At 40.9% G+C, this 16053-nt stretch overlaps 1 protein-coding gene across 1 annotated transcript in view; it reads right to left on the bottom strand.

Annotated features, from left to right (window-relative positions):
- Positions 1–8687: 8687 nt before the first annotated feature.
- LOC128626957 (cytochrome P450 2C42-like) overlaps positions 8688–16053 on the bottom strand; it is a gene marked incomplete at its 5' end in the record, with an annotated part of 29816 nt that continues 22450 nt past the window's right edge. The window contains 2 exons of the mRNA XM_053662469.1: positions 8688–9418; positions 10352–10493. Of these exons, the coding sequence (XP_053518444.1) occupies positions 9237–9418; positions 10352–10493 (324 nt within the window). The remainder of the gene's footprint in view (positions 9419–10351; positions 10494–16053) is intronic.

Below are 16053 nucleotides of genomic sequence, written 5' to 3'. Positions count from 1 at the left end.
ACAAAGCTCAATCATTTCTGTGAGCATTTTGATTACCAGGGCTTTAAATTCTCCATTGGATAGGTTGGCTATATACTCATCGCTTAGCTATCTTTCTGAGGTTTTGCTCTGTTCTTTCATTTTGGCTCTATTTCTTTGTTCAGGGGCCCCTATTAAGTTATAAGGGGGTGGGGCCTTAGGCATTCACCCGGGCAGGGCAAACCTTCTTGCTCCAATGTGGCACTGCCTGTGGTGGAGGGACCAGAGAGAGAACAATGCAGCTCTCCTGCTTGGCTCCAGCACACTTTTCAACAAACTGTTGTGTGGGACTGGGAGCTTCTCCCACTGTGGCAACCCCTGCCATAGTCCACAGTCAGCTCCGAGTCTCTGTTTTCTGCTCAGTCCGCCATGCCCACATGGTCCACCATAGAGTGGAATAAAGTTTTTCTACTGTGTTCAAGGCTGTGTTTTTATAAAATATTCTGGGACTTTCAAGAGACTGCCCACACCAGTGAGGAGTGGCCCATTCCCATAAGATTACCCTTTAATCAAAACTTTAGATGCCCAGCCCTGGCTGGCGTAGCTCAGTGGATTGAGCGCGGGCCTGTGAACCACACAATTGCAGTTTGATTCCCAGTCAGGGCATATGCCTGGGTTGCAGGCCTGTTCCCAGCAGGGGACTCACGAGAGGCAACCACACATTGATATTTCTCTCCTTCTCTCCTTCCCTTCCCCTCTAAAGATAAATAAATAAAATCTTAAAAAAAAAAAACTTTAGATGCCCAATCCTCAAATTACTTAGCTGACTTTATCCTGGGAAGCAGGAAGCACCACCCTGGAACTGAGAACACATGTTTGGGGGGGATAAAGAAACTTTTAGGGAAGTGATACTGCCAGGAATATATTCACTGCGGCTGGGTTTGGAGGCTCTAGTAGGGACCTCAGTAGCCTCCACGTAGTCGGGTTAGGGGTGATTGGATGTGTTGCTGTGGACTTCTTATAGTCAACCTATATTGTGAGGTAAATTCCTTTTGTACCTAGTTGTTTAGAGTTTTTATTAAAAGAGAGCATTGACTTTTGTCAGATGCTCTTTCTGCATCTATTGAGATAATTGTATAATTTTTATTCTTCATTTTGTTAATGTGGTGTTACTCGTTAATTGATTTACAGATGTTTAACCATTCTGGCATCCCCGGGATAAATCATATTTGGTCATGGTGTAGATTCTTTTAGTATGATATGGAATTCAGTTTGTTAGTAATTTGTTGAAGATTTTGCATGTATGTTCATCATCAATATTAGCCTGTAGTTTTCTTTTCTTGTAGTGTTGCTTTTTGGCTCTTGTATCAGGGCAATGGTGGCTTCATAAAGTGAGTTTGGAAGTTTTCCCTTGTATTCATTTTTTTTTTGGAAGAGATTGAGAAGCATTGGTGTTCATTATTCTTTAAATATTTGGTAGGATTTACCAGTGAAGCCATCTGTCTAGTGTTGGACTTTTGTTTGTTGAGAGATATTTGATTACTGATTCAACTTGCTTAATTGTTTTTAGTGTGTTCACATGATTATTTTTGTATTTCTTCATGATTCAGTCTTGGTTGGTTATATGTGTCTAGGAATTTATCCATTTCTTCTAGGTTATCAAATATGTTGACATTTCTTGTAAGGCAGATTTAGTGGTGATGAATTCCCTCAGCTTTTGTTTATTTGGGAAGGTGTTTATCTTGCCTTCATTTCTGAAGTGTAGCTTTGCCGAGTAAAGTATTGTTGTTGGCAGTTTCTTTCTTTTACTACTTGGAATATATCATTCCATTAACTCCTTGCCTTTCACATCTTTGTTCATCTTTGTTGAGAAATCTGCTAATTGCCTTTTATGAAAGAAATTTCCCTTGTCATTTTCAAAATTCTCTCTTTTATTATATGTATGTTTGGGGATGATTGCTTTGGACTAAAATTTTGGGGTGACCTATTACTTCATGAACTTGGATGTCCAAATCCTTCCCAGGTTTGAGAAGTTTTCAGCCATTATTCCTTTAAATAAGTTCTCTACCCCTTTCATCGCTTTCTTCTCCTAGTACTCCAATGATGGTGTCCAATAAGTCCCATAGACTTTTTTCATTTCTTTTCACTTTTTTCCCTGTTGTTTGCTCTTCTGGACTTGATCTTAGTCAAAAGGCTGAGAAGCAATCTTTTTGCTCTTCTGAAATGTTCATTTCAATTGATTTGTCTTGTAGCTCACTGATTCTTTTCTCTACTTATTCCAGTCTGCTGTTGGAACTATTGAATTCTTCAATCCAGTCATTGTTTTCTTCAGTTCCAAAATTTGTTTGGTCCTTTCTTGTGTTTCAGTCCCTTTGTTGAACTTCTCATTTTGTTTTTTTATTGTTTTCCTGATATAATTATATTATTTATCTGTATTCTCTTGCAGCTCATGGAGAATCTTTAGAATAGTTCTTTATCATTCTTCGGTGGGCATTTCCTTGGCCTCTTTCTTTGGGGCCAATTATGAGATATTTTCCATTGATGGAGTAATTTTCTCCTTATTCTTTTTTTTTTAATATTTTATTTATTTATCTTTGGAAGGAGAGAGGGAGAGAAACATCAATGTATGGTTGCCTTTTGTGCGTCCCCTGCTGGGAACTGGCCTGCAGGGAACTGGTCTGCAACCCAGGCATGTGCCCTGACTGAGAATCGAACCGCGATTGTCTGGTTCGCAGGCCCGTGCTCAATTCACTGAGCTACACCAGCCAGGGCTTCTCCTTATTCTTTATGATCTCTGACATCTTGCATGGGTGCCTGCAGATTTGAAAAAGCAGTCACCTCTTTTAGTGTTTATGGACTGGCTTTGGCAAGAGAAGACTTTCACATGTAGGCGGGGACATGCTGAATTATTCTGTGACTCCATGTTAAGTGGTACAAAAAGCAAAGTGTGGGAGCATGTAGTAGCATTGGCTGTGGGAAGGCATGATATCTCTGGCTCAGCTACAGGGGTGTATAATATTGACAACTGTATGGGCCTTGTTGAGCAATATGAGGGCTCTGCAGTGGATGCGAGAGCTATAGGGTCTTTTGTGGGGCCTCTAGGTGTAGCACTTAGGGACCAGCTAGCCACTATCAGCAGTGACTAGAGCTGGGGACATGCAAACACTGAACTGCAAGGCCAGCTGTAGCCTCTCTGTGGGGCCAGAGGCCAGGTACATGCACATATGCAGTGTCTAGGGGCCAAGATAGGCAACAAGGATTAGGCCAACTGAAGACTCACTGGCAGTTGCAGGGGCCCTGACTCTTTTTGTGCCAACCCACTCTCTCTGCAGATGTGTGCACTGGAGTGAAGGTCACTGATGGGAGTTAGATGTAGGCATGCAGGTGCACAGCTGGAGGAACTAGCTACAGATGCACTTGGTGGTGCTGGCCAATGACAAAACACAGGGTTTTATCTGGGTCAGTAAGCAGCTGCGTGCTCTCCCATGGCTACATACTCTTCTCCTAGGTGTGTACATTGCAGTGGAGGCTGGTGATGGGTGTTGGGCTAAGGACACACAAGAGCTCAGCTGGAGAACCTAGGTCCAGGTGTGTACCCAGCAGTGGGTGTTAGCTGTATGAGGGGCTTAGTCTGGTGTCTTGCACTCACACAGCTATAATAGAGGACTGAGCTAGCCTCTGGTCCAATTAGAGCTTCATTCTCAGAGGGAAAATGTCATCCTTGCCTGGTGTGTTCCTAAGAGAATCCTACACCCCAAGCTCATGATTTGATGGTGGCCTTGGCCTAGTGGCTTCTACTAGCATTGGAGGTAGGGGCACAATATTAGATGATCAGACACAGTGAAAATGTCCAAATGGATGGCTGCTTAATCATCGCATCTGTCCACAAATGCTGCCTTCTCCCTAGAGATGTAATGATCCCAATGATCTGTTGCCAAATTGTTTGCTGATAAACTGTTCAAAAATAGAACAAGACAGAAATAACCCGGGGAATATAACCATCCCTTTCTCCTGGTAATGATAAATAAAATAGAGCTTGAAGGCATTCTTGAATATGTTTGGACACTTGAGGAAATTTGAATAAGGACCAAATTATAGATAACATTATGAAATAATTATTTTCATGGTTGTGATAATAGTCATGTGGTACTAGGAGAAGGTCCTCATTCTTAGTGATTCATGCTGAAATCTCTGGATGAAGGGTCGTGGTCCAGTTCAAATGATTCAGCAAAATTATTGCATATGCAATTATATAATATGTACCTATAGAATATTATTTGTCACAGTGTATATGACATATGCATAAATTTGAATATTTATATTTATATATACATATGTGTATACATATAATACATACAATTAGAGATACCTCAAGCAATCCTAAGAGAACATTGACTCATGTTGACTCTGCTCCAGTGCAAATACTACCTTTTGAGTCCAGGTGGGGCATATGTGATGGTCATGATTCTGTTCTTTCAGCCTTCTTCAGGCTTGAGCTTTCCAACCTAAAAATAATTGTGGTTTTTAGAGCCCTCTCCACAATGGTTACCATTTTTCAGCTGTTTCTTAAGTAGCCATTTTCAAATGACTATCATTTATATTGATTTTGCCCTGAGTTACTATAACCCCAGACAACAGGAAGTCTGAGAAAGGAAGACATCCTCTTTTCCCAAGGAGCAACTGTTTCAGAGAATCAGCCTCAAGTGATAGGGCAAGGGATGAGAGGGCTCCTTATACCATGTTAAGTGAAAGTGCCTTGATAACTAAGTTTTTGTTCATACACTTATTCATGATGGTGAAAAAAGAAAATAGAGGAAGAGATGATGGCAGCCAAGCAGGAGGAAACTAGGTCCACATTCTCTTGCCCTCAACTGATATTTCTGGCTGATTTTATGACAATTAACCTGAACAATCAATGGAGTCTTAGCTGGTATGAAGTTTTGAAGCCAAGAGTACAGAAGATGCTTTGTACTGTCTGGTAAGGAGATTTTACAAGTTGAAGGAAAAATATCCTGTGCATAGCACCTGTAGCAGAGGAAGGACCAGACAGAAATTGCAGCTTTGGCACTTCTTCCCTTCTTGGTCCCCAGTCCTGCACAGGGGTCTCCAACACTATTTGGGAGTGACTCGGGAGGATATACGGAGTCTGGGAGACCCAGGCTATAACACACACACAATGAATAGCATGTTCCTAACTGTAGCGCCAATCTGGAGAGTTCCAGATAGGGACTCAATCTCCTAAAATGAGTAGGTTACCACAACTGACAGTTTGTCAGAGGCACCTGCAGCCAGCCATGACCTTGAGAGACATTTTGCTTTCAGGGGAGGTGCTGTGTGTGGAGAACCAGACAGTGACTCAGGGCTGCTGTATGGGTACTGCATGGAGACTTTTTGAAGAGTAGGTGAAACATGGCTGGGCAAGGACCCTGTATGCAGCTGCTCCACCAGCAAATAGATCAGAGTGAAAGCACAGTTTTTGGAGAGAAATCGAACAGAGCAGGAAAAGTGCTTCCCCTGAACCTCTGTCAGCCATGCCAAGACACACTGGATCTATGGGTTCTTTCCTACTCAGACCATTGGGCAGAGAGATCAGAGAGACTGGCACAACATAGGGAGGGGAGACCAGAATAGAGATCCTGTTGAACAGATTGGGAGAGAAATCCAGTTTCCCCAGTCTAAAGTCTGTTAGAGGCACCCTGCTCCCCAGCATGAGCTAATCAGCTGCTACTGCTGTGGCTTGTGGAGAGAAACCTTGCAGAATAGGAAAATTGCTCTTAGATGGGTTCTGAAATTTTCTCAGCTGCATTAAGCCACACTATATCTCTGAGTCTGTTCCCACTGAGTCCAGCTGGGTAGAGAGACCAGACAGTTGCTCAACAAGGGGCTTGCTGGGTCCACCCAGCTTGTCCAACAAGTAATTCTGTGCAGAACATAGAAGTCTGGACTGTGAGCTGTGCAGAACATAGAAACATGGACTGTGTCTCATACAAAGGCAGTGTGCTGGGAGTTAGCTGGACAGCAGTTGAGCACCAAAGATTCTTTGCAATCAGGCAGACCCTGCCCCCCCGAGAGTACAAATCTCTGGGAAGATAAAGGTGTGCCCAGCCATTTCCTGCAGTATTGAAAATAGAACATCCAACAGGGAAAGTCTGCAGAACAGTCCTGCCAGGCTCAAGATCCCCCTGCAGCACACGTTTCCACAGGGCAAAGAAAAGGAAACTCCAAAAGGGGCCTTTCTGAACATTTCTCTGCCCTCGAACCACACTAGTTTCCTGGGTCCTATTCCATTGAAACCAGTTGGGCAGAGGAATGGAATTTGGTGCTACCAGGGGTATTCAGGGCCCCATCTCAGCTTGGATCTTCTACAGAGCTGCCATCAGCACCAAGCAGGAAAGAGCCAACCCTATTACACAGACTGGACCCTCACCTGAAATGGACAGGTAACTAACTGATCAGAAACTATACATTACTGGAAATAATCTAGGACAGATGAAGATGTGTACCACAAGGGCAAGGGAACAAAACCTACATCTTCCCTGAGCTGAACTAGCCTCCCAGGGGATGATCTGGGGGTCCCACCCTGCCAATTGCACTAGAAGTCCTCTCAGGAACAGACAGGTCAGTGGCAAACCCAAGGCTAATGGCAGAACTGCAGATAGAGACAGGTGGAGGTGGTACCTGTGGTGCTTTCACACATTAGATAACCCACCCCTGGGCCTTGTGCTGATAAAAAGCCAGCAGTTCAGACCCAAGAGGTCCATCCCAGACAATATCAAAGCCTGAAGGAGACAGCCAGAGACTGTGGATCACTTGTAACCTTGAAGAGGCTGCCTAGAGCTAGATGGGGACAGCACCTGATACTACCAGAGATGTAGCCAGAAGGAGAATCTAGCAGGCAAGCACCAAACTCTGCTGAAATGAATTTCACCTTGCTTTTTTTGTTATTTGTGTTTCTCTTTTGCATAGCTTTTTAACATTTTTTCCTTTTTCCTCAATTTGGTTCCTGTTTTTTCAGTATTTTTATTTTCAAGCTTATTTTATTCTTCCATTTTCTTACTTCATTTTGCCTTCTTCCTTCCCCTTCTGATTTTCATTTTAAAGTTTATTTTTGCTTTTGTTCACCTTGTTCCCATTTCTTATTCTTATTATTTCTCCTCCCTCTATCCTCTCAAAATTGTTTTTCTTTCCTTTTGTCATCTCATAGTCTTTTTTCCTTCTTAAAATATTCTTATTCTTTTTCCACTTCTATTAATGTTTGCCTGAGGAATTCTAACCTGCAACTACATGCATGGAACTGGAGACTAACATGCTATGTGAAATAAGCCATTTGGTGAAAGATAAATACCATATGATCTCACTTATAAGTGGAATCTATGGGGGGGGAATCATGAACGTGAGGCAATAAAAGTAAAACTAATGAGCAAAATAGAACCAGAGACATAGCATCATGGAATAGACTGCAGCTGGTGAAGGGGAGGAGGAAGGTGGAAACTGTTTGAAAGAAGGAGAAGGGATTCATCAAAGAACATATAGAAAGGACCCATGGAGATAAACAACAGTGTGGGAATTGACTACAGAAGTGGGGGTGCAGGCTGGGTGAAGGTGGGCTACAGGGAAACATAGGGACAACTGGAACAGCATAAACAATCACAGAAAATGTGCTGAAAGTCATCCAGCTAAAGTCAGAGCCAGAATTTGAACTCAAGAGTTTGACTGCAAGCTGGTGATTTTCATCATGATATTTATTGCTTTCTGTCCTTCCACTTCTGAAATTATCTCAGATCTAATATCATTTCTTAAAGGTAATGAAAGAAAACAAAGAAACTATATGAAAATGTTAACCATTATTATCTCTGAGTAGTGAGGTTATCAGTGATCTCTTAAAAAGTTAATCCATACTAAAGGCAAATTCCATTTACAGGGAAAACAATTTATGTGAAAAAAAATATGAGTCAGGCGTTGGGCTATACTTTTAGGCCAGCCAGCCTCTTAGAAGCCTAAGTATCACAACACCAGTTCTGAGCAATAAGTCATTTACACCCCTTCTCTACATGTGAGCCCTTTCAGGGATTCAAGGATGTCTATGGGGGTACAAGCTTGAGTCAGAAAACACTTGAAATTGAATTTATACTTGATACCTACTTTTCTCCTCCTCCCAAGCCTCAGCAATTCCACTGACTAGGGTAAAAATGATGTATGTTCCTTGAGATTTTATCTATTTAAACCTCACTAGACTAACACAGAAATGTATTTCATTAAAAAAAAATAACCTCTGACCCGGCTGCCCCAGCTCAGTGGATTGAGTACCAGCTTGTGAACCAAAGACTTGCTGGTTCGATTCCCAGTCAGGGCACATTCCTAGGTTTCAGTCTAGGTACCCAGTAGGGGTGTATGAGGGGCAACCACACATTTATGTTTCTCTTTCTTTCCTTCTCCCTCCTTTCCCCTCTGTCTAAAAATATATAAAATCTTCTTTAAAAAACTCCCTGAATTGGTTCAAAATATTAGTTGAGACCAGTATTGTTAAGCAGATTACAAAAATTTATCCTTTTTTGAACCTTTCCTCCAGTCTCCAGGTTTTCAGTCCTCGGTACCCCACTTCCTCACTCTGCAATTCCACTGAGTTGTGACCGCAAAGTGCTGAGTTCATTCATTTCTATCTATTCCTAGAAAGCATTTCCACAAAGGAAAGGATATGAAATAAAACTCTCATAATTGCAGTACATATATCCATAGAAGGAAAACATTTATTGACACATAAAACGACAACCCAATATACTTTTGTGCACCTTGGTCTCCATGGTTCGCCCACTTCTCCCACTGTATTCTACCTGCTGTTCCTTCCATCTGTCTGTTTCTCTGTCCCTGTCTCTCTGTCTCTCTCTCTCTCACAGATCGCAAATATAACCATACACACACACAAATACCCGAAGACTTTTCTGTTAATATTTAATATTTATATGTCTGTATCATTCATGTGTTCATTTGAACCTTACCATCAGTAATTATTATATTTAGGTTACAGATGAGGATCTGAGTATGGACAGTAGCAGAGTATAAAGAATAGCAGATAAATGTGTGAAGTGAAACTCGGGAAACTTTCTTTAATGGAGGTTGTGTGCTCACTGGAGGCAATGGGGAGATGATATGAGAGGGCAGGTCAGAGAAGGCATTCCTGGGAAGAGGGTGAAGTGGGAAGGAAATGAACAAGCCCCCCAGGGGTGGCCTGCTGAGTTGTAGATGACAATACATCAGGAGCCAAAGGGTCTGCTCTTCCATCACACAGGAACAAAGCAGATCTGGTAAGGAGGGGGCACAGAAGCAAATCCATTGACAACTGGGGTGATGTCGATGTCCTTTGGGTTGACCACAGGCTTCAAGGTAAATTTCTGTAAAATGGTGGTGAGGAATAAAAACAGCTCCATGCGGGCCAGGCTCTCTCCTGCACACATCCGTTTTCCTGAAAATAACATACACACAGAGTAGATACTCCTTGAATGCTCATTTTCTGGATGCCAAAAAGAGAATGTGCAGGAATTATATGATTAATGGTTGAATGGGAGGATGGAAGTCAGAATAGTTGGAAAAAACAGATGGGAAAAGGGTGGACATATATCCAATCCACCTAACATCCTATCCACCTTATCCAAAAAGGGACCCTTCTTTTTTTTAAGATTTTATTTATTTATCTTTAGAGGGGAAGGGAAGGAGAGAAGGAGAGAAATATCATTGTATGGTTGCCTCTCATGAGTCACCTGCTGGGAACTGGCCTGCAACCCAGGCGTGTGCCCTGACTGGGAATCAAACTGTGATTGTGTGGTTCGTAGGCCTGCGCTCAATCCACTGAGCTACACAAGCCTTCTTTCAACAAATATTTATTGAGTATCAGCACTATGCCAAATATTTCATGTAGTGTTTCATAGTGTAACTTTATTTAAGTGTCTATCAATCTTTTTGTAGAAACGCACATACATTGATTGTACTTTCTGTTCCTAGTCTGATGTTTCATGATCCTTCTTGACACCTTCTGCTCTTGCTCTAAGTGTACCTACTCTTCATCGATCTCCAACACACTCTGAAGTTCTGAGTTCTATATAGAACAGTTCTAATACTATTCTTTTTGTTTGGGTTGCCTGTACTTTTCTTTCAGTACCAAGCTCCATGTTCATTTCTGATTTGGAAGAAGTGAGTCAACTCTCCAAAGTGGCAGTGATGTGGCCTAACAGTGAGGCTGTACCATCATGAGGAAAGTGACTGGGCATTGGCAGGGGAGCTTCTGGTCATGAACAAAGAGCAAGCCTACCAGTCCTAGAGTGAGCAGTACAGAAGTTCAAACTGATCGTCACAACATACTCTGTCCTATGAAGTACAAAAGACAACAAATGTGTATTACCTGCTGAGAAAGGCATGAAGTAGTCACTCTTCTTAAAGTTGCCTTTCTCATCCAGGAAGTGGCCAGGGTCAAACTTCTCTGGGTTGGGGAATTCTTTGTCATCATGCAGTATGGAAGTCAGAGCTGTTAGTATGGTTGTGCCCTGGAAAGAAGAGAAGAGAAACTGAGTTATGAAAAAGTCATGGAGCTCAAAGAAATGTCACTTAGTCCAAAACTATGATCTGTAGATGAGGAAACTTAGGTCCAAAGAAAGGAAGTGGCATTTGAGCCAGAGAGAATAAGTAATAAGTAATGATCAGTTTAAGACCAGTGGCAGTGATATTGCTATTGTGAATTCCAATAGCATTGGAAGAACAGAGTCCATGGGTCCTAGGGTATCGAACTTTGTAAATCCATTCTGCTTTTCACCATGTTTGGACACTGGTGTATGACCCCACCAGCTACTTTATTTTGCACTTAAATCTTCATTCACCTCGTATGTGGATTATGGTTTGAAATGGAAGTCTTGGTCGGACCTTAACATTTCTGGAGTTATCTCTTTATAGGGCTTTTATTAATAGACAGCTGATCTAATTTTTAAAATCTGGGATAACAATAAGTACAGTAGCAACTATTAGTGCTATCATTGTCATGTACATTGTCTTAATTAAAAAATATAGAAACAGAGAACACACTGATGGTTGCCAGAGGGTGGAATGGTAGAGGGATGGTTAAAAAAGGTGAAGATCAATATAATCAATAATAGTGTGATTAAGTTTGAATGGCAACAGATGGTCACTAAACTTAGTGTGGCAAGAACATCAAAAGATAAATAAATGCTGAATAGTCACAAGGATGTAAAAGTATAGCATAGGGATTATAGTCAATAATATTGTAATAACTGTAGGTGGTGCCAGGTGGGTACTGGAATTTCTGAGGTGGGGAACACTTTGTAAAGTATATGATTGTCTAACCACTATGCTAAACACCCAAGGCTAATACAAACTAAGATTGGATGTAAACAATGAACATAGTAACAAGCAAAATAGAACCTGTGACATGAAAGTAAAGAATAAACTGGCAGTGATCATAGGGGACAGGGGAGAGGGTGATAGGAGAAAAAAGACGGAGGGGTAAGTCAAGGGAAATGAATAGAGGACCCAGGGGAACAATGGAGTGGGGAGAGTGGGCTGGGATGGGGCAGGGTAGGGTAATAGGGAAACAGTTGGGACGACTGCAACTGAACAACAATAATAAAATATTAAAAATTAAAAGATACAAGGACAAAAAAGAAAGAAAATTTAAAAAAATAAATTGAGTTAGTATGTCATATACCTAAAATTATTATAATATTGTATGCCTATTTTTTTTTAATTTTTATTTATTTATTTTTAGAGAGAGGGGAAGGGAGGGAGAAAGAGAGAGAGAAACATCAATGTGTGGTTGCCTCTCATGTGGCCCCTACTGGGGACCTGGCCCACAACCCAGGCATGTGCCCTGACTGGGAATCGAACTGGCGACCCTTTGGTTCGCAGCTCACGCTCAATCCACTGAGCTACACCAGCCAGGGCGTATGCCCATATCTTTAAGTATATTTTATTGATTATGCTATTACACCTGTCCAAGTTTTTCTCCCCTTTATCCCCCTATGCCCTGTAACCTGCTCTGTCCAGCAATCCCCACCTTAGTCATGTCCATGGGTGTCGTACATATAAGTTCTTTCACGTCTCCATTTCCTGTTCTATTCTTAACCTCTCTATTTTGTGACCACCAATTATACTTCTTATTCCCTGTACCTTTATCTCTCATTCTCCACTCATTCCCTCCCCACTAATATCCTTCCCTGTGATCCCCATTTTTGTGATTCTCTGCCTGATTTAGTTGTTTGCTTAGTTTGTTTTTGTGTTTGTTTTTAGGCTCAGTGGTTGATAGTTGTGAGTTTCTTGTTATGTTACTGTTCATAGTTTTGGTCTTTTTCTTCTATAAGTCCCTTTAACATTTCATATATTAAGGGCTGGGCGATGATGAATTCCTTTAACTTGACCTTATCTGGGAAGCACTTCACCTGCCCTTCCATTCTAAATGACAGCTTTGCTGGATAGAGCAATCTAGGTTGTAGGTCCTTGCTTTTCATGACTATGAATACTTGTTTCCAGCCCCATCTTGCCTGTAAGGTCTCTTTTGAGCAATCAGCTGATAGTCTTATGGGAACGTTCTAGGTAACACTTTCCTTTTCTCTTGCTACTTTTAAGACTCTCTCCTTATCTTCAATCTTGTGTAATTTAATTATGATGTGTCTTGCTGTGTTTCTCCTTAGACCCAACTTCTTTAGGACTCTGTGAGCTTCCTGGACTTCCTGGAAGTCTATTTCCTTTGTAAGACTGGGGAGGTTTCCTTCATTATTTTTTCAAATAAGTTTTCAATTTCTTGGTCTTCCTCTTCTCCTTCTGGCACCCACACAATATGGATGTTGGAATGTTTAAAGTTGCCCCAGAGGGTCCTCAGCCTCTCCTTATTTTTTTTGAATTCTTGTTTTTTCATTCTTTCTGGTTGAATGTTTATTTCTTCCTTCTGCTCCAAATTGTTGATTTGAATCCCAGTTGCCTTCTCCTCACTCTCAGTTCCGTGTATATTTTTTCTTTATTTCACTTCACATAGGTTTCACTTTTTTTATTTGCTGTTCATGGTCAGTCATTTCTGTGAGTATCCTAATTATCAGTATTTTGAACTCTTCATCTGATAGGTTGGATATCCCTTCATTTCTTAGTTCTTTTTCCGGGGTTTTGATCTATTCTTTCATTTGGGTCTTATTTCTTGGTCTCTGTGCACGGTGTAAGGGGCAGAGTTTAGATATTCGCCAGTGTGAAGTAACCAGGTCACTGCATTGTGGAACTGTATGTGGGTAAGTGGTCAGAGAGGAAACAGTGCTGCTTCCTTGGCTCTCTGTGGCTTTCAGTCACTTCCCCCACTGCCCACAAGCAAATTTTCCCTTTTGGTGCTGATTCCCTCCCTGGTGGGTGGGTTCGTGTACATTCTAGGACCTTGTGGGTCTGTCCAATGAACTCTCCTGTGAGGCTGTGAGTACCTGCCCTTGGAGCAAATGCCCTCCAGTTTTTATAGGCAGACATTTTGATGCTTTCTTTTCCCACACTGGAACCCTGGGTTGCATGGTCTGTCTCACTTCCCAGTTGTTCCACCTGGTTTATCTGCACGCAAATATGGGACTGCCTGGTCCACCAGTCACCACCTTGCCTGCCTTGGTCCACCAGCTGCAGCCTCTCTTACCTGGTCTTCTGCTGCTGCCTTGCCACTTGTCCTCTCCACCTCTGCTTGCTGGTCTCTGCCCTTCTGCCATTTGGTATGAATACATTTTCCCTTAACACCTTGTTTTTTTAAATTTCAATAGAGGTTGATTTTTCTGGCAGTTCTGGTTGCTTTCTGTTTTTAAATTTGTTGTCCTTCTTTTGGTTGTGCAAGGAGACAGAGTGTATCTACCTATGCCTCCATTTTGGCCAGAAGTAGAAAAATGTTAAAACTAGAAAAAAAAATCATAACTTTGCAACAAATCAACTCAGGGTTCTTAATTCAGTCAAGTTGTATCAATTAATGCTAAAACTGTTGGCTGAATAATTGGAAAGCATGATATTCACAAAGCCCTAAAGTACCATGCTATGGAATTTTATTAATGAAGTGTGAAAAACAGAACCTCTGCCATGGAGAGGTATGGCAGATACCACTTTATCAGGTGAGGAACATAGCACAGACAATAATGGGGTAAGTGACATTATGTGTCCCAAACACCATCCCCCAAAATGAGTCCCAGTGGGACACATACAGCACCTATGTAGGTCTCTTGCCAAGAGTGTAACGGGAATCTAATTTCTAGAAAACAGCCACACAAAACCAGCCTGAGGGATATTTTCCATGACTACTGGCCTAGACCCTTCACAAAGTTATATGTATTGAAAGGAAAGAAAGAGAGCAAAGGGAACAGATAACAGGACACTAAAAGGAAAAGATAACCAAATTTCATGCTTCTTCCTTGCCTGGATACTGAATTGCCAAGAATGGAAAACTATAAATAATATTCTAGGAAAATTGTGGAAATTAAATATAGGCTGTATGTTAGATAATATTCTTTTATGAATGATAACTTTTGAGTATGAATGCTATTACTTTCCCATATCCAAAAATCACTGCTAGTGGGATAAGTAAACTCAAATATTGAGATAGTGATTGATAAAAAGACAAATATAACAGTAAACCTATAAATGATTTATATATTATATCTATGCATATGTTTTAGATTAAAAATTTTTATCATGTAAAGTTGAGAAATAATTCCCTCAAGTTTGTCATATAAAAGGTCTGCAACTATAGGTTTAAAATTATTCCCTTGTGTATGTGTGTGTATACTTATATAAATATGTGTGTGTATCTGTATCCTCACTTGAGGATATTTTTCACTTGATTTTTAGAGAGAGAGAGAGAGAGAGAGAGAGAAAGAGATCAATGTGAGACAGAGAAACATCAGTTGCTTGTTCCCATACACACCCTGACTGGGCATGAAACCCACAGCTTTAAGGTCTTTGGGAGCTATCCCAAACCAATGGAGCTATCCAGCCAGGGCTTCCATGTATATTTTCAAACCAATAATATGTGAAATTTTTCAAGACACCAAAAAATACAAAGGCCAGTGTGTTTCCATCAAGTGCTGCTCAAATGACTGAATACTCATAAAGAGATACAAGAATCAGGACCAGTACTTCACACCATAAGTCAAAATTTACCTGAATAGATCAATAATCTACATGTAAGTGCTAAAACTAGAAACTTTCGGAAATAGATAATGGTCAATCTTTGAGATCTTGTTTTGGCAATATTCTTTAGATAGGATCCCCCTCCCAAAAAAGCACAAATTAGCCTCACATCATTGCAAAGTGTTCTGTCGATAGTCTTAGATATCGACAAATAATGAGCCATGCATTTCAAATACATGACTAAGTGGCCACAAGAAGAAGAGAAGAAGACAGTCAAAATAAACCCATCATGGCACATTTCTCACATACATGGGTGAATCTAACATACCTAAGATCAGAAATATGACAAGAAAATTTTGAAGAGGAAAAATTGTAGACCAAAATATTCTTATCAATATAAATAATAGAAGTGCTGAACAATATGTAGCAAATCAAATCTGGCTGAGTATGTATACTTAGAAAATGAACATTAAGTGGGAGAAGTGAGTCCAATATACAACTATTCCAAAATATGCAGAGAATTGATATGAAAATAGTACATACACAGTCATGACAAAAAATCAGGAGAATAAGAAAAGATGGCAAAGTTTCCAATTTAATGAAGAATATCTACCACCCTGGCTGGTGTGGCTCAGTGGATTGAGTGCCAGCCTGCAAACCAAGGGGTTGCAGGTTTGATTCCCAGTCAGGGCACTTGCCTGGGCTGTGGACCAGGTCCCCAGTAGGGGGCGCCAAAGAGGCAACCACACATTGATGTTTCTCTCCCTGTTTTTCTCTTCCTTCCCCTCTCTTTAAAAATAAATAAAATCTAAAAGAACCCCATTGTCTATGAAAATGTACATAAAACATCATTCTGGATAGCAAGGTGTTAAACCTCCTCTTTCCTGAAAACCAGAGATAAGAAATAAACAAAGACATTAGCTCAGATAACAAGATAATGTATTTAGAATTTACAGATTAATC

Source organism: Artibeus jamaicensis, unplaced genomic scaffold (genome assembly GCF_021234435.1).
Source record: "Artibeus jamaicensis isolate MK-2021 breed Jamaican fruit bat unplaced genomic scaffold, CSHL_Jam_final contig_252, whole genome shotgun sequence".
Lineage (NCBI taxonomy): Eukaryota > Metazoa > Chordata > Mammalia > Chiroptera > Phyllostomidae > Artibeus > Artibeus jamaicensis.
Note: the sequence above shows the minus strand (reverse complement) of the source record. Positions and strands in the feature narration are given on the sequence as shown.